Source organism: Pseudorca crassidens, chromosome 14 (assembly GCF_039906515.1).
Source record: "Pseudorca crassidens isolate mPseCra1 chromosome 14, mPseCra1.hap1, whole genome shotgun sequence".
NCBI lineage: Eukaryota > Metazoa > Chordata > Mammalia > Artiodactyla > Delphinidae > Pseudorca > Pseudorca crassidens.
Genome location: NC_090309.1, coordinates 57,277,180 through 57,295,471, shown reverse-complemented (window position 1 = coordinate 57,295,471; position 18,292 = coordinate 57,277,180). Strand labels below are relative to the sequence as shown.

Here is an 18,292-nt window from a genome sequence, read left to right as displayed (position 1 = left end):
CTCTTTTCAACTAGACTGGATCATAGCTAAACTTTGACAATAATACAGACTTAATTATATATGCCTAGGTGGTCCCCATGATGCGAGCACTGTACTAAGATTCCTTCCTTTGTACTTGGGCAATGAGACCTGCACAACTTACTTAGCAACATAGGCTCTATACCACTATAACTTCACTTATTCTCCAATCTATGAAAATTAACCTTATCTAACAATTAAATCTCACCTAGTCTTTAAAGACTTCTCCCTTCTCCAAGACATCCTTGACATTCCAACCCCCACTAGCTGGCTCCTGTGATACAGTCTGACCTCAGTCCAGCACTTACTAAATTCTTACTTCTTTACAGTTACTTAAATCCACACCTGTCTTATTCACTTGGTTTTTGAAATAGGGACAATATCATTCATCTCTATATTCCCCACTGTGCCTATGACACTGCTTTGTACTGTCTGTGAATCTGAATTGGCTTGGATTCATTGGGAATGGCTCAGTGAAGGTAACCAAGGTGCTGATTTACCCAAAAGATGAAGCATGTCACATGCTAAGAAAAAAAAAAAAAAAACCCACTATATTAGAGTTTTACATAATACTGTGAAAATGTGTTGAGGCCATTTAAAGCTTGCATCCCTTGCAAGCCGGGCAATGACAACACTGCCCAAATCTTCCAACAACAATACCCCAGGAAGCCAACAGCTACAAGTGGAGCAAGACAGATATTTCTGAGCCCTTTATCAAACTAATTACTACCTCTAGGTTAGGTCTGCAGATTTCTATATTTAAAAGTAGAAAGTTGGGGGTTGAATTCTTGATGTGCAGTTGCATAAACAAACTATCTTTATTTCTCACCGCAATATGAAGAAGCTTTGATCTTGGGCAACTTATTCAAAGGCACAGTTTAATATACTGATCATTTCTGACTGCTTTTACCTGACTAGTTTCCATAAGCTTGGTCTGTCAACAAGAAGTATATCCTATATTCTCAAGCTTCACTTCTTAAACAGCTTATTCTTTTAAGACGTAACATATTTTTAAACGGAATATCCAATGAAGAAAATGTTTTGCACCTTGTCCATTGCTTTGGGTTGAAATGTGCTAACTTAATGTCTCTCTCTGTTTTTAAAAATACAAACAGGATCTCATCCCGAGATATCATGACCTTGAACATTCCTGAGAAGTCTGAAAGGGAAGTGAACAAATGTCAACAAGCTTGGGTCTAAAATACACCAACTTCATTTCTCTCATCATTCAAATATGTGTGAGGCTCAAAGAGACTTTGAATAGGCTGAGCTGGGGGATTAAAGAGGGGTCCTGATGAGAATCTCCCTCCCCAATAAAATCTGGGGGTTGAAAGAAAAGCAATTAAAAAGGGGGCAGGGGAGTACTGGGGAAACTTTTATTTTGAAAAAAAGAAAAAGAGCGTAGAAGAAACAAACCCAAAGAAAACCCAACCCCCAGCAATGCCTGGAAACTTGCTATGTAAGTAACCATCCCTGTTAAGGCTTGCTTCCCTTAAAGTTTTGGCAGGGACCACAAATGATAGCCTTAAAATGCCACATGATCATCTGAATATTTTAACAACCCACCCCGACTGGATTCATTTCAGCAGCATGGGAATGAAACGCAACCTGCAGCTGTGGCAAAGGGCTGGGGCCCCTCGGAGCAGTTGTGAAAGAAGGACCTCTTGCCTGGGGAGAGGACTGGTCTAGAAGGCACGAGGGATTTGGGAAGGGCTAAGGGACAGTGGGAAAATGGAATCAGACCTAAGTCCCAGGATTCCTGCCTGGGAAGTGGAGTCTCTCGTGTGAATAAATCTGGTGGTTAGAAAATAACTGCTGTCTTCAGCTGTAAAGCAAAACAGAACCCTAAACCAGGACTTCTGCAGCTAGCCACAGAACCCGCTGTGGCAGAACTGGGATTGCCACACAAAAGCCAGCCCTAGCCTTGTCTCCATAAGCATATTTTCCTTACGTATTTAAATCCCAGGCCTTCCAGGTTCACACCAGCTCAGCTTAGTGGGGGGGCCAGTAAGAAGTAGAGAAAATGGGGACAGCACATGAGAGTATGGCTACCGGGGTGGACAGGGAAGGCAGTACTAGGGAGATGCAGAAGCACACGGAGGAGTGACAAGGGGGCGCCAGGAGCACTGATGGGGAAGCTGGATAGGAAGTGCACGGATCATACAGCTAACACTTTTTGCAAATAAGAATTAACTTGGGGTAACAAATCATTAGATCCAGCACAAAGAGGAGGTCTTCAACAAACATAAGCTCCCTCCATCATCTCTTCCCTCCATCAGCACTGTTTTATTCAAAAATTTATTTCCCAAGGTTGATTTCCTAGTAACCTTGGGACCTGTTCTTGTATTCTTGAGAGGCTGTTTTTCTCACCAGAATATCAGACTGTTATTTTTCAAAATGATAAATATTCACTGCATGCCAACAAAGCCTGGGTCCTACCCCAGGCACTGAGTCCACTGGGATGGCTGCCCGGACAAGGGAGTGTGGACTTCCCGTAGAGAGCACTGGGGCCATGCGGTCCCCCTCGGTGCAGGTCATCCCAGGTGGATGGAGGAAGGATTCTGGGCTGACCCCTTCAGGAGCCTCACCCTCTCCCACGGCTCCAAGCTCCAGACACAAGCCCTGAGAATGAGGGTGTGAAGATGGGAGTAGTTCAACGGGCGGGGTGGAGCTGGGTGCTCACAGGGGCTGACTCTCTGACCCTTGGCCCTCAAATACTGTCTCAGAACCAGCAGCATCGGAATCACCTTGAAGCCTGTCAGAAAAGCAGGATCTCAGCCTCCACCCCAGACCTACTGAAGGAAAGTCTTCACTTTAAGGGGCCCCCAGGTGATTCATGAGCAGATCTGAGAAGCACTGTTCTAGAAAATGCTTCAGTTATCACCATTCAAAGCCCTGACGTAAAAACACTGGATAGATGGAAGCAATGTGGTCCAGCGGAAAGAACCCAATGAGGAGCAGGGAGTTAAGCTCTCCACAAACGTTAGCTGTTGTCAGGTAGTTGTTACACCCTGGTCAGCTGTGTGAAAATGGGCAAATCCCCCAACCTCTCTGGGCTGAACTTTCCCATATGCATGGGGATGGGAGTGGACTACAACAAACTTTATGATTCTTTCCAGTTCTAAAGTTCTAGATCTATGATTCTATTTGACGAGACTGTTTTGTCGCCCTCTCTACACTAAAGTAGGGGTTTTAATAAGCAGTTGCTGTATTTAATATAGCCTGGCATACAGCAGGGCTTAATAAATATTTGTTGAATGAATGGGAAATAAACTTGAGTGGCCAGTAATGGAACAATGGTAAGGTAAACTTAATGCCTGATTATTCAGGTGACAAAAATATGCTACCTTTAACAAGTGATGTTTTCAAAGATATTTTTCTTATTACAAAACCAGGCAAAAAGCAATTTACTTTTGGCAACGCGTAGACAGTAAAAGTAGAAAGCAAAGCAAAAAAGAAAAAATTATTATAAGAAGTCAGGACGATAACCTTAGAGGAATGATAGAGTACAAAGAGTTTTTTTAATGTTTGTTATTAAAAAAATTTTTAAATTGTGATAAAATATGCATAATATAAAATTTACCATCTTAACCATTTTAAGTGTGCAGTTTAGGAGTGTTAAGCACATTCACATGGGTGTACCACCAATTTCCAGAACTCTTTTCATACTGTAAAACTAAAACTCTATTAGTTGAACACTAACTATTTCCCTTTCCCCAGCCCCTGGTAACCACCATTCTACTTTCTGAGTCTTTGAATCTGACTACCCCAGGAACCTCACATAAGTGTAATCATGTAGCATCTGTCTTTCCGTCATTGGCTTATTTCACTTTGCATAATGTGCTCAAGGTTCATCCATGTGGTACTGTGTGTTAGAATTTCCCTCATTTTTAAGGCTTAATAATATTCTATTGTCCATATATACCACATTTGTTTATCCATTCATCCATCAATGGACACTTGGGTTACTTCTACTTCTTGGCTATTGTGAATAATGCAACTAGAACATGTACAAATATCTCTTCAAGATTCTGCTTTCAATTAATTTGGGTCTATACCCAGAAGTGGAATTGCTAGATCATATGGTAATTCTATTTTTAATTTTTTTGAGGAAACACCATACTATTTTCCATAGCAGCTACACCATAAAGAGTTTTCAATAAGAGCAAATGCTTTCACGATACTGTTAAATGGAAAAAGTAAGCTACAGCTTACACATATACAGCATAATCTCAACTACATTAAAAAAGCATATGAAGAAAGATGAAGTAAATAACATGAAACTGTTAACCAATAACAGTGGGTTCCACTAGATGTTGGTAAGAGTAGACTTATATTCTCTTCTTTTCCCTAATTTTCTATGATGAGCACAAACTACACTGACAGTCAAGAAAAAAATGTGAAAAAATTTCAGTAGGACACATTTTTCTTCTTGGTCATCACATCATCCATTGCGTGGAATCTGACAGTCCATTAAGTTTACCACATTTACTAAAAGGACACACACATACACACACACACACACACACACACACACACAGAGGTTTTTCTTTTTATAACCAAAGGAGACGCTAGATAACTGAATTGATTTCTGAAAAATTTTAAGCCCAAAATAACAGTAATTCCAACTCTCAATCAAAGTAAATAAATCTTTTCTCTTCTTTCTCTTACTTGACAGGGCTTTTTAAAAGTCCTTCCTATTCAGGTGGGACCTGTGATCCAGCTGGGACAGAAGAGCTGGAATCTGTACATAGCAAGGGCAGCAGACAGGGCCTCGAGCGGGGCTGCACTGACCTCCTCTCCCACAGTCAGCCTCGCCAGGCCACAAGCTGACCCCTAGTTTCACTCAGTTTCTGGCCTGGGTCAGCTTAGTTCTCCTTCAGTAGTTGGTAAACTGCCTTTGCACCAGGAGAGAGACAGTAAACTGGATTGAGGAGAGAGGGATGGAGGAAAAAGGGGAAGGAAGGGACTTGAAGGATTAACCAGCTGATTTCCATAAAGGCTTTGACATCTTGGAATGAAAAGCAGCCTGTAAGAGCAGAAGCCCAGTCCCCTACTCGGGCCATGTTGCCAGCTGGCCATTAATCACCAAAAATTCCCCAACAAATCCATGGCTATTGCTTAATCACCTCATATAAATCCCTATTAATCTTGCAAAGTCAAAACACAAATATATGACAAAAGTCTTTATTTTATATGCCCTCAATTTCGGGGTTAAAATTTTAAAAACGGAACTGGTCATCCAATGGCTCCAATGTACTTTTTTTTTAAACCCCTTTTTGGGGAATAAATAAATTACATCCTCACTAATGTTTTTGTACACACTGGACTGAATAAACTCAAGCTAATGATCAACATAAATTGAAGAAGGAAAAAGGTGTTAGTGCTAAAATTTAAACCAACTTTTTTTTTTTTTGCAATAACACTGACATTTCAAGCTATACTAAGAAGATACAGAAAATCCTTAGTAGGCACAAAAGAACATTTATTCCTCTTTCTTTCGTAAATTTCTATGGACATAAGGGAGCGTCTTCAGCAGCCAAATTTGGAATGCTCTGCATTGTAATGGTTTTCAGGGGAAAAGAATGTGAGAATGTAAGTCAGGGGTTGGCTTTGAGAAGGGCCCACTAGGACCCATAAGTGGCTCATCTGAGCATGGGGCTCCCGGTGCAGACAAACACCTTCTGGGACAACACTCTCTGAGGACCTCAAGGGCAGGGCAGGCGTGCAACAGGCTGAGGCTTCATCACTTATATCTGATTCTATACCTTCCTATTCAGGAAACTCAAAGTTATCCTGCCAGTGACGTGGATAATCCAGAAAAACTGACACGTGGCTTTGGGATACATTGTGTTCTGGCCATGTGTTTTCCTTTCAAACTCTATTCCAGGCTCTGAACACATCCTGCTTAATATGGTAAAAGTGAACTGGGGAGCAAGAGGAAGCCTGGTGTTAACAGACCACCCACGGAGTGTAAAGTTCACACTTGGATAATAAAGAGTTGACTGTACTGGAAACATAAAAGTGGCTTTCCTGGACTCTGGGCAAAGAAGGTGGAAACCCAGTGAATTTCAGTGATTCATGCCTTTGTTTTCTAGGGCTGGAAAATCATGGAGGAAAATCAGAGAATGGGGGGGAAGGGTGGATGCAGACAATAATGAAAAGACTGATTAGAAAACTGCAATTTTCTTAGTGCAATTAGAAGACCAGGAGGACTTCTCCAGCTGAAGAGGGGGCTGATGGCAGCTTTGTCATCCATCACAGGGAACTGCACAACATGAAGACCCATTCAGATGGCTGGCCTATTACTCTATCTCCTCCTTCCCAGCCAACAAGCAGGAATTGACTCAGGAAGCCAACAGATGATGAATTTCTATAAGACCCATCAAGGGGTAGCAAACTAAGGGGGCAGAAATTCCTTCCTTATAGAACTTTAAGAACAGGAGATTCAGATTTTGTCTTGGGGCAGTCCTGGCTGGAAGCAGGGGTTTCAATAGGATCGTTTCCCTGACTTCCTGATCCCCAGAAATAATAGCTACGAGGACCAGGCCCACTAATTGGTAAACAGATGAGAGTACAAATATGATCACAATTCTTTGTTCTCTCAAAAAAGCCATCTTGGGAAGTTCTCTAAAAGCCACACAGAAGCCAAATGATACTAGGCTCAGGGGAGCAGTTTATGGTCAATGAACTCCTGTTCTCTAAATAAAAGAGAGAAAACAAAAATCGTACTAAAAATGAGAGGCTAACCATTAACCATCACTTTACTGGCATTTCAGATACTAGAGAATTTCCCCATCACTATCTCTGGCCAAAGATACAGGTGCTTAGACAAACATGGAGACTCACATCTCTACCCACTGAGGAATTCTTCACTGGGTTGCTTTCCTTTCACCAAGCGGCCTCCACATATCTCCTCAGCCCCATTCTCTGCTACACATACCTTATACTTTAGGTTTCAGAAGAGCTAACTTCTTTCTAGTTCTCCACACTCACCATGTCATTTCATATTGCTATGTTTTTGCCTATGACATTCCCTGAGCCTGGAACACCCCGCCCTACCTTGGCCACTTGGCAAAATTCCCAACTCTTGAAGGCATCCACCCTCCAAATGCCGGGCTACTCCTGTACCTACTACATACATTTGTTATCATACTCACCATATTCGATGAAAATTATTTATTTACACATCTTCTCACCTCCTGGATGGGAGCTCCTTGAAGCCAGGACTAATTCTTTCTACACCTTTGCATCCCTACATCTCTTAACACAGCGGCTATCGTGTAGTCTATGCTCGCTCACAAGACTTTGTTGAATTACACTGATTTGTGGGTCTCACATTAACCATTGCTTGTCTTGCCATATAAGATGGGAGACCAACAAAAGTGAACAAAAGCACATTTTTTGAAAAATAAAAAAGAGGCTGTTATGTTAGACAACCAACCTACTAATTATTAATCAAAGGCAATATACCACAGCATGTAATGTGGTAGCCTATGGGCCTCTGCTGGACCCCCCTTCTCCGAGAATCACAGAGGATGTAGCAGTGGGTGGGAGGCCCTTGCAGTAACACAGATTTTGAACAGAGTGTTACAGAGAGGACTCCTTGTGTATTCGAGAGAAATTGAGAAATTCTTTTTGCTCCATCTTTCACATGGTAAATGTTCTAAGTTTCAGAAAAAACTAACGATGGCAAGGATGAATAAAAGAAAAAAAAACGTATCCACTCTCCTTTGCCTTGCTTATTCAATCTTCTCTACTACCTACCCAAAAAGGCAATTTGCATGTCGTTTTCTTATTCACCTGCTCTGGGCCCCTCTGCAGCTGCTCAAGTCTAACATTAATCTCTCATCTCTGAGCTGCAATGGTACCTGATAGTTTGTACCACATGATTTAGTCAATTACTGCCTTTCATTGTTAGGATATCTAACACAGGCCTGGGCACATAGCAGGTATTCATAAAAACAAGCTGATTGGTGGACAGATAAAAAGCCATATTACATGCCCCCCAGCCACACAGCAGTTTTAGAAAAATTGTCAAGAAAATATTTTTCTTTCTTTACCACAACCCAAAGTTCAAAAAAGATAAATACTCCTGGGCTTCCCTGGTGGCTCAGTGGTTGAGAGTCCGCCTGCTGATGCAGGGGACACGGGTTTGTGCCCCGGTCCAGGAAGATCCCACATGCCGCGGAGCGGCTGGGCCCGTGAGCCATGGCCGCTGAGCCTGTGCATCCGGAGCCTGTGCTCCGCAACGGGAGAGGCCGCAACAGTGAGAGGCCCGTGTACCGCAAAAAAAAAAAAAAAAGAGATAAATACTCCAATAAGTTTAGAAAACTCATGCCAGTGACTTTTAAAACTCCCACAACGAGGGGTTTCCCTGGTGGCACAGTGGTTGAGAGTCCGCCTGCCGATGCAGGGGACACGGGCTCGTGCCCCGGTCCGGGAGGATCCCACATGCCATGGAGCTGCTGGACACGTGAGCCATGGCCGCTGAGCCTGTGTGTCCGGAGCCTGCGCTCCACAACGGGAGAGGCCACAACAGTGAGAGGCCCACATACCGCAAAAAAAAAACAAAAACAAAAAACTCCCACAACTAGAAACAGCATTTCTCCAATGTATTCCTAACCCCTGATAACTCCATGCTCACGTGGGGCTTTAACATACCTCTTGGCCAGCCAGATTTTGGCTTTAGTACAAACAGCGACGTCAGCCAGCTCCTGCTGAAAGTATGTATTCATTCTGTATTTGGAGTCTGAGAAGGCTTGTAACAAATGAAAAACCTAAACCAAAAAAAGAGAAAAAGCAATATCCTGCTGTGAAAATATATTTTTCCTAAATGTCCAGTTCCTCCCTTTTAGGTTTCCTTAAAACATTCCCCTCAAAGAAAACAGACACCTGCAAAATGTGGTTCTGGTCTCTTTGCAGAAAAATCATGTTGGTCTTGGAGGACACAGCAGGTGGCGAAAAACCAACGTCTTTCATCTGTACCTGTGCTCTGGGTTCCTCGCACAAGTCCAAAAAATGAAGATTACTCTGTGACCAGTCATTAGATGCCAAGAGCTTATTAGTTACAAACAACCTATAAATTAATTTTAGCAAAGAAATGCAAACATCTTTCTCTATCTTAGCAGTCTCATATGGAAAAAAAAAAGTACTTTTTAAAGTCAAAATCTTACTACACAGGAAAAATCAAATGTCTGTGAGTCTAATCTGGTTTGGGGTTTATCACAACATGCTTGGCTAAAGAAGCAGGCCGCAATGATGCTTGCCTTCGCAAACAGTGGACAGTGATGTCTGTAAACTATTTAGGTTTTTTAGATCTTCCCTGAGATGTCAGGAGCCGAGGGAGCACTGCAGACACACCCCACTTTCTTATTCTTGCATGACATTACATATCAGAATTAAGCAGAGAAAGACAAATCCTGTTGTATCTCTCCAGCAGCCTATATTTAGAATGAAGGCCACAATTCCAGCAAGCACGTGCCATAGGCCGTGTGTGTGTGTGTGTGTGTGTGTGTGTGTGTGTGTGTGTGTGCGCGCGCGCGTGCGTGCGCGCGCATTGGCACGTGCACGTAAGTGTATCTTGGGTTCACTCAGTGATGACATCAACAAGGCCTTTGTGAGAAGTACAAACCTGCAGCAGAGAACAAAAGTGGACAAGGGTGTAAATGGGATCCACTGACCTTAGCCAGTGTCAAGGGAAAAGACATGTCAGAGAAATCCTTCAGTGCCCTTATCAAGGGGAGGAGGAGGGTGGAGCAAAGCAAGCACAGATAAACACATCAAGAACTTGGAAAGTCTATTTTAATCATCAGTTTGTTTTCTTTCCCTATTGTATCCTTTACCAGAGCGGCACATGATTCTACCTAAGTAACAAGATTCAACTTTTTCTTCTCTCTTTCCTGTCAGTGAGGGACTTGAGAGTTAAATACAGAAGGAAGCAATGAGGAAAACCAAGAGGCCAAGATAAGAGATCCAGAGTCATCAGACTCTAAATGGGTATGAGCTGGCAGGTTTTCCCGGGTCAGAGATCTGCTATATGCTGAGCACCTGTGGTTTAGAGAGTCAAAGGAAATTTTGATTACTTATTTTATGTAACTGCTATTAAAAATTTTTTTCTTCCTAAATGGAAGTAATTGTACAGGAGAAGGCACACAAGTCCCCATGTGGAGACTGCAAATGCTTTCTCTAATAATTGATCTGTTATTTCAGAAGCAACCGATCAACCATCACTACTTCACCGCACTCCCCACAGGGACTCACACTGCCCGTCGTGAAGTCTGGAGCAATGAGTCTGGCCGGGGCTTCTGTTCTTATGCGATGACTGCCAGAGTGAAAAGACTACCTCCCTCTGCCCGAATCCCCAGCATCCTGAAAGAGCTGGCAAAGCCACTGGGCCTAGCTTTACTTCTCTCCACAGCTGCACAAAACCAACCACCAGGGCTTTTCATGGTGTCACAGGATTATAATTAATCAGCAGACACCAGCAAAATACATGACTTTGGAATTTACTTGTGAAGAAAGCCGTGAGATTTTCAAACGGCTCTCATTTAGAAGCAATCACTTCAAAAATAACTCCTGATGGATGTTTAAACTTAGTCCTATATTTGCTCACCTTACTTGGCAAAAACAAGGCTGTTTTTGAAACGCTTGGTAGCTCTGGTTTATGAAAATCGGCCTACAAGTCCATCAATTCTGTCACCTTGGGCACAAACCAGACAACAATTGTGATCCTGGTTATTCACCAGGAACGGAGAGCGATCTATTTACATGGAACAAATGGAGGGGGAGGTACGCTTAGAAGAACCTCGGTGGAAATAAGCACGTAGGAGAGACAGAGTAATACGAGTGAAAGACAGGGTCAGAGAAGACAAGCAAAACAGGGGGCAGGGGAGGAGAAGGAGCAGAGAAGCCAGAGGGAGGGGAGAGGAGAAAAAAGGCTTATGAGCAAATGTATGAAACAGGTTCCTATGTTTTTTGTTTTTTTTATAAATTTATTTTATTTATTTTATTTTTGGCTGAATTGGGTCTTCGTTGCTGCGAGTGGGCTTTCTCTAGTTGTGGCGAGCGGGGGCCACCCTTCGCCGCAGTGCACAGGCTTCTTACTGCGGTGGCTTCTCTTGTTGTAGAACATGGGCTCTAGGCACGCGGGCTCAGTAGTTGTGGCTCGTGGGCTCTAGAGCGCAGGCTCAGTAGTTGTGGCACACGGGCCCAGTTGCTCCGCGGCATGTGGGATCCTCCCGAACCAGGGCTCAAACCTGTGTCCCCTGCGTTGGCAGGCGGATTCTTAACCACTGCGCCACCAGGGAAGCCCCAGGTTACTATGTTTGAGATAACTTTTTCCTTCAAGATAATTAATGAAAATATTTGAAAATATGATTACCCTCATATGGCATTAAGAGTGCTGGGTTTGGGACTTCCCTGGCAGTCCAGTGGATGAGACTCTGTGCTTCCACTGCAGGGGGCACAGGTTCAATCCCTGGTCGGGGAACTAAGATCCCACAAGCCCCATGGGGTGGCCAAAAAAAAAAAAAAAAAGAGTGCTGGGTTTAATTCTCTCAAGAAAAATGAGGCCATCCTTTGCATTCAGTCCAAAAGTGAGGCCAGGCCCCTGGAACTCTGGTCCAAGGTCAGATCCGGGAGCTCCAGGCAGCTCCCAGGAAGGATCATTTGTCCATCAGCTCTGAAAGGACAGCAGGGGTGAGGCAGCTCATCCTCCTCCCGTCCTTTCCTAAAGTTCTGGTCCAGAAGAACTTCTGGGCAAAGAGTGTGGTCAAGCCCAGGCCTGGGATAACTTGGAAACAGCCTATAATACAGGACTGTATCAAACCAAACACAGAGAAACTGCAGCTGCCAGACCGGAGGATGATGACTGAGAACAGGAGAACTCTGAGAAGTTTAGTGTCACTTTAGGTGTCTCAAATTTGCAACAGGATTCCAACATTCAGTCCACAAATATTTATTAAACAACTATTATTACCAGGCACTGTCCTAGGGGCTGCAGCAGAGAACACATAGAATCCCTGCTTTCCTGCAGCTTACATTCTAGTTGCAAATAAACAGAAAACCAATCATTTCCCAGATGCTGCCTGGTTGGGATTTATAACCTGCACGATAGCATCGCCATCACTTTGCTCTTATGCGTGGCCTCACCCTTCACCACATCCAGTGCAGAGCAGGAATTCAACAAGCATTTGCTGAACTGATGTCGATATTGGATGCCCCTTCCTGTATTAACTCTGCCTTTAAGACACGTGCCCATAGGTCTGGTGAGTTGCTGTTGGTGCCAACCCCATGTTAGGAGCGGAAACACAGAGCTGAATAATACGCACTCCTCACTTCAGTGGATTTCTAACCCTAGTAGATTCCTAATCCAGTGGGGAAGGCAGGGAGGCTGGACCAGTAGTAAGAATGTAGCCCTGTGGGCGGGGCAAGGAGCACAGCCTTCGGAGCCAGGAGGACTTGGGTGGAAACCCAGTTCCTAGCTGTGGGGCTTTGGGCCACTTGTTCACCTCGGTTTCCTCGCAGTAAAGAGTATAATAATGTCTACCTATCTGACAGGACTGTAGAGAGATTTTAAAGAATATATATGTAGAGTACTTGGCACATGCTCGGCACCTGATCCAAATGCTAGTTCTCTTTCTGTCTCCTCCCTCCCTTCCAGCCCCCATTCCAAAAATAAACAGAGATGGCTTTGCAGGAATATCATATTTGCAAATATGAGATTCACATTTGGCCTTGAAAAGAATCTTGCCAGAATTGGGGAAAGAATATGCAAGCAGAGGAAAGTGAATTATTAAAAACTGTTAAAGAGTATTAAAACATTGGTATTGCCAACAACAAAAAAATGAACCTTAAGGTAAACTATGGACTTTAGTTAATAATAATGTGTCAATATGGGTTCATTAATTGTAACAAACATACCACTCTAATGCATGCTATTAATAAGCCAACTGGGGAGAGGGGCTGGGGAAGAGAGGAATAACATGGAAACTCTTTGTACTCACTTTTTCTATAAATCCAAAATTGTTCTAAAAAAACCCGTTAAGTAAAAAAAAATATTGGGACTGCTCAGGGGACAGCAAATAGTTGCGTGTAACAATATCACAGCCAGGGTGTGCGTAGGGTAGCAGGAGACACAGCTGGAGATGGGTCAAGTCAGACAAAGAAGGATCTCAAAGGCAGCATCGAGGGATGTGCATTCTGTTCTGGAGACAGCAAAGACCTCCTCAGACAGAGCTCTTATGTGATCAGATCTGTAATGCGGAAAGAAAAGGCCAGGGGCAGTGAGGCGGCTGGACCAGAAGGGGCAGGGTGAGTGAGACTACTGCCAGTCTAGACAAAAGGTGACGTTTGAAACTGGAGCCTGGAAACCAAGAAGAGCTCGTGGACCAAAAGTGGCTGCAGATGTTTCATTCGGCCTACACAGTATTTTGAAATCATCATTTATGAATTGGGAGGTTTCGCATCAGAATCACCCTGATGTCTAAACTCTTTTGAAAAATGAGAAGATCTGACAATTTGATTTTGTGACACCCCCCCTCACTCCTCCCCAATCTAAACGATGGCAGCAGTGGAATGCAGAGGAAAGGGTACATTTGAGAGATGTTTTGGAGGCTGAAGAAGCAGGACTTGGCAGCTGCTCTAGACCTGGAGTTGAGGGTCAGGAAAGAGACCTTCCCTCAGGCAGCTGGGGATCGAGGGCCATGCTTCAAGACAGGGATCACGAGAATATGCGGCAGGATTGGGAATGAGGGAGGGGGATTTAATGAGTTTGGTCAGGAATATCCATGTGAGGCTTGTTAGCGTAATTTATCTTCCAAATCAGGAATTCTTTTGAGAGTGAAAAAGAGCTCTATTAATAATCACACTGGGACAGACCAAGACTGTTGGTGACCTCCAGCTATAGCAGGCCCCTTGGAGAAAGGTTAGAGTGGACTTAGGGGTGTCTCCAGCAAAAAAAAAAAAAAAAAAAAAAGACAACAGGAGAAAGCTTTATTGACTTAAAACAGCTGTGACCCGGTCAGAAAGAGACAAAAAGCACACAGAAAACAACCAAGTGCAAAGCAACATCATCACCCATGACTATCACAGGAGGCCTGGGACTGCCCAGAGATGAGCTGGTCACACCTGCCCCGAGGAGGGGGTGGTCAGGAAGCAGCTAGAGCGGAGTAAGACTTCTTGCCCCTGAGATGCAAAAGCCTTAATGAAGCTCCGGGAGGATCTAAGAAAAGTCTGGAGAACAGTTAGCCTCTGCCCACCCCCATCCCCACTCTAAACACAGAGAGACTGAGGGGAGCCCCAAGCATCTGTGTAAAGCATGGGGTCCATGCTGGCAGCTTTGAATCTTAAAAGTGACTCCACAGAGCAAATGTAATGCTCTTTGAATAAATGCCACAGGCCCAAAAAGAGTCATGAGGCAGATCCCTGAAAAAACTTGTGCTGCACCAGTAAAATATGTCTGGTTTATGCTGCTGGACTAAAATAGTGACTTGTGTTAGACAAGATCAAGATGATATATGGCTGTTTGGGAATGCAACGCTGAGATGGGTTTTCCTCTTCACTAAGCATGGCTTCCAGGCAATTTTCCCCTTTATAAAATCAACAGCAGCTGAGCTCCAAAAACCAGCAGGATCCAGCAATAACAGGACCAGGTTAGACAGGCCATGCGAAAGGACAGCCCCAATAAGAAAAGGGATGCTCATTTCAGAGGTCAGATATAAATGAGGTGAAGGTATCATAATCAGGAATAATCCCGAACTCCAAAGATCAACAAATTTATCCCCTTTTGCAGCTGTACTTCCTTAAAAACAAAGTCTGGTCTTCCAGTGCAGCATGCAGACTGGGGGCGAACACTTCTGCCCCTATCACATTCAGCCGAGTATAAAATTTCTGTATCTGCTCTTCTGCCTCCTGGCCTTCTCCCCGGGCTGCTCCAACCCCCAAAGCTAAGTCAGAGCCACATTTTTCCAAGCCCAGTGTTTACACAGGATTTTATTTCGGCTGGTAAAACATCTGTATTTTTTCAGGGACTTAAATAAATGATCTATGCCGGGAATGTACAGTATAGGGTGATGTCAGGCCCCCTTTTCTTCTCAACTCACTGGGCAGAACAGGCAAACATTGTTTCAGCCTGTGGCTGGGAATGCGAATATTTATCCTGTCGACTTAATTCATACAAACAGAACTAAAGGCAGGGAGGCAGGCAGAAGTATTTTATGGCTTTAAGTCAGACTGAAAGGAGGTGGGGTGAGAAGGGAGATGGCTGAAGGAGGAATCTAAACTTTCTAATTCACAGAAACATGCCTAATCGTTATGACTGCCAGGAAACGGATATATCAAAAATTATTTAAAAGGCAGATTGTGTTTCTATGTATGTGTATTGGGGTGAGGGTGAAGCTGGGAAAGTAAGAGAGAGAAGAGCTCTCTAACTTATATGCCACTTCTAATCATTACAACGTGGCTGAGGATTTGACTTCCTGCTTTAGGCGCACTCATCTTATCCTCAACTAGACCACGGGCTTCTGGGTCCCGTGGCGCAGAGCACAGTGCTTGCCGGGCGCATGTGCCTGCCTGTGTCAGCTGTACAGAGAGCTCCACACACTCCTCTTTGTTACCAGCCTTGGAGGGTCACAGGGTGGACTGGAGGCGTGACCCTTGGATACTGGTCATCCCTACAAGAATGGGCTTAGTGGGCATGTGCCACCCACGGCTACTTACCCATCTAACCTTAGGCCGGAGGGCAGGTCAGGAAGCATTTCAAGTGGTTACTCTCCCCAAACCTCAACCCGTTTATCAGATGAGGACAGATCCTTAGAAAGGTCTGGGAGAATTCCCAAAAGGTGACACTTAGCTGCCTTGTGTTGCTGCTGCCAGGAAAAAGATGCTAATTACAAAGTGTCATTACTTCCTGGCTGACTCTGGCTTGGGAAACAGGCCATGAATATCTTTAAAGACTAAAATGTACAAAAACACAAAGTCTGCAGGGGTCTGGAAATTCACTTTGTGTCTCAAACACATCCCCTCCTTTCTAGTAACACTCCCACTGTTCTAGTTCAGGAACCAAAAGACCTTACACTTAGATGATGAAAACAACTGAAAGGACAGGTCTCTGCCTCCAAAACTTATTTTACACATGGCTGCAGGCAACTCTTCTTAAAGCCAAGCCCTGATCGTATCACTCCCAAATTCAAAATCCTTCAATGATCTCCAGTGTCCTAAAATAATCTGCTGGCCACGGAAGGCTCAACCTACCTTTCTAGTGTTACCTCCTACTTCTTCCACTTCATGGACCTATTATGTGGCCACGAGGGATGATTTCCCATTCCTGACAATGCTTTTCTGTCCAGGATGTTCCTTCCATTTCTCCCCACACCTCTTCCAGCTCTGCCTATTGAAATTCCATTCATACTGTAAGGCCCAGCTTAAATACCACCTCCTCCATAAAGCCTTCCTCAGCTTTCATCAACCACCTCCTATCCCCACCCTAAGATTTTCCTCCTCAGGGCCCAACAGCTCATTTCATTTCTTTTTTTTAACTTTTTAAATCCTGTCGTCATGGTTATCGATCCACAATTTCCCTTTCCTGGAGCATAGCTCATTGAAGGAAAGGGCTATGTCTGTTCTTCAGAGCTCCTGGACTCCAGGGATATACAGCTTTGTCTGGCAGAAAGAGAGACTCAATAAACAGAGCACGTATTGATGTGGAATTCCACCCTGCCCCCTTGCCAGGGTGGCAGGAGCAGAACCTGTATTTGCAGCTGCAGCTGGGGTGCTAAGAGCCATCTCTCTAAACTCTCCCCACACAATGGGATTGGGGGGAAATACACAGTATTAATAAGAGAGTGAGTATACATTTGTCTTGGATCATTTCTGGCCTTGTGCTCCAAATCTGACAGTGCAGTGAGCAGTTCCATCACCCAGAAGAAGTGTCAAGGGTCCCGAGTTGTTGGGTAAGGGTGAGGTTTAGAGGTAGTCAGTCTTAACCCAACATACAAACAAAGGCTTGCTTATAAAGAATTAACAATTTCCAAAACAGTGATATAATATCTGTTCTAGGGCTTCCCTGGTGGCGCAGTGGTTGAGAATCTGCCTGCCAATGCAGGGGACACGGGTTCGAGCCCTGGTCTGGGAGGATCCCACATGCCGCGGAGCGGCTGGACCCATGAGCCACAACTGCTGAGCCTGTGCATCTGGAGCCCGTGCTCCGCAACAGGAGAGGTCGCGACAGTGGGAGGCCCGCGCACCGCGATGAAGAGTGGCCCCCACTCACCGCAACTAGAGAAAGCCCTCGCACAGAAACGAAGACCCAACATAGCCAAAAATAAATAAATAAATAAATTTATAAATGTATTAAAGTTTAAAAAAAAATCTGTTCTAACTAAAGAGTTTCTAGCTTTAGAATACAGACACATTTCTGAAGAGCTATGTATAACATTTTTCAAATTATGAATTATTCATTTGTAAAATTAATCCCAGTTTAAATTTTTTAGGAGAAGCCTGATTATGCTTGATAATTTATCTTTTCTAATATCTGGATCCTCAAACTACTGAGTTTCCTTAAAGACAATACTGAGATCAATAAGGAACTCTCTGATGTAGCAAAACTCATTAATGAAAAATAAAACTGGTAATTTGTTCAGTCAAGACAGTTAACGCAATACCGAAAGAGGAGAGTTAGCAGTGGTATAAATGAAACAAAATTAGTCATGAATCAATAATTGTCGAAGCTGAGTGATGGGTATATGGGATTTATTATATTATTCTGTCTACATTTGTGTATATTTAAAATTTTATAACAGAAGTTTAATAAAAAGATTTAGAGAGGGAGAGAAGTCAAAGAGAAAAGAAAACAGCTATAGGACATAGAGATGAAATCAATATAAAAAGAGCTTATGATCTAGTGCATGAAATAAGATATATACATAAGTAACTAAAATTAAAGGTAGAAAACAGTAAGCGCTGTAGGAGGGATAGAGAATAGAAGGTCCAGAAATAACTCCCTGGAAGTTCAGAAGATGATAAAAGTGACATTTAAGCAGTAGTGAAAAGATTGATTTATTCAATAAATGGTATTAAGACAACCAACTAGTTCTTTGGATCTGTACCCAAATCCTTGCACTGAAATAAATTCAAGATGGAGAAAATAATCAAATGCTAAGAAAAAAGAAACTATAAAAATGGTAGAACAGGAAAATGTTTTACAGTCTTTAGGTAAAAACAGGCTAAGAATGAACACAAAGCCATGAATGTAAAAAAATAAAAAGTAAAGAAA

At 43.4% G+C, this 18,292-nt stretch overlaps 1 protein-coding gene across 4 annotated transcripts in view; it reads right to left on the bottom strand.

The window, feature by feature from the left end:
* The window catches only part of THADA (THADA armadillo repeat containing), a 314,473-nt gene that overhangs the window by 89,667 nt on the left and 206,514 nt on the right, over window positions 1–18,292 (bottom strand). For all 4 annotated transcript variants that reach the window (XM_067703121.1, XM_067703123.1, XM_067703125.1 and 1 more), the window contains one exon: window positions 8,683–8,798. In XM_067703121.1, coding sequence (XP_067559222.1) covers window positions 8,683–8,798 — 116 coding nt within the window. The remainder of the gene's footprint in view (window positions 1–8,682; window positions 8,799–18,292) is intronic.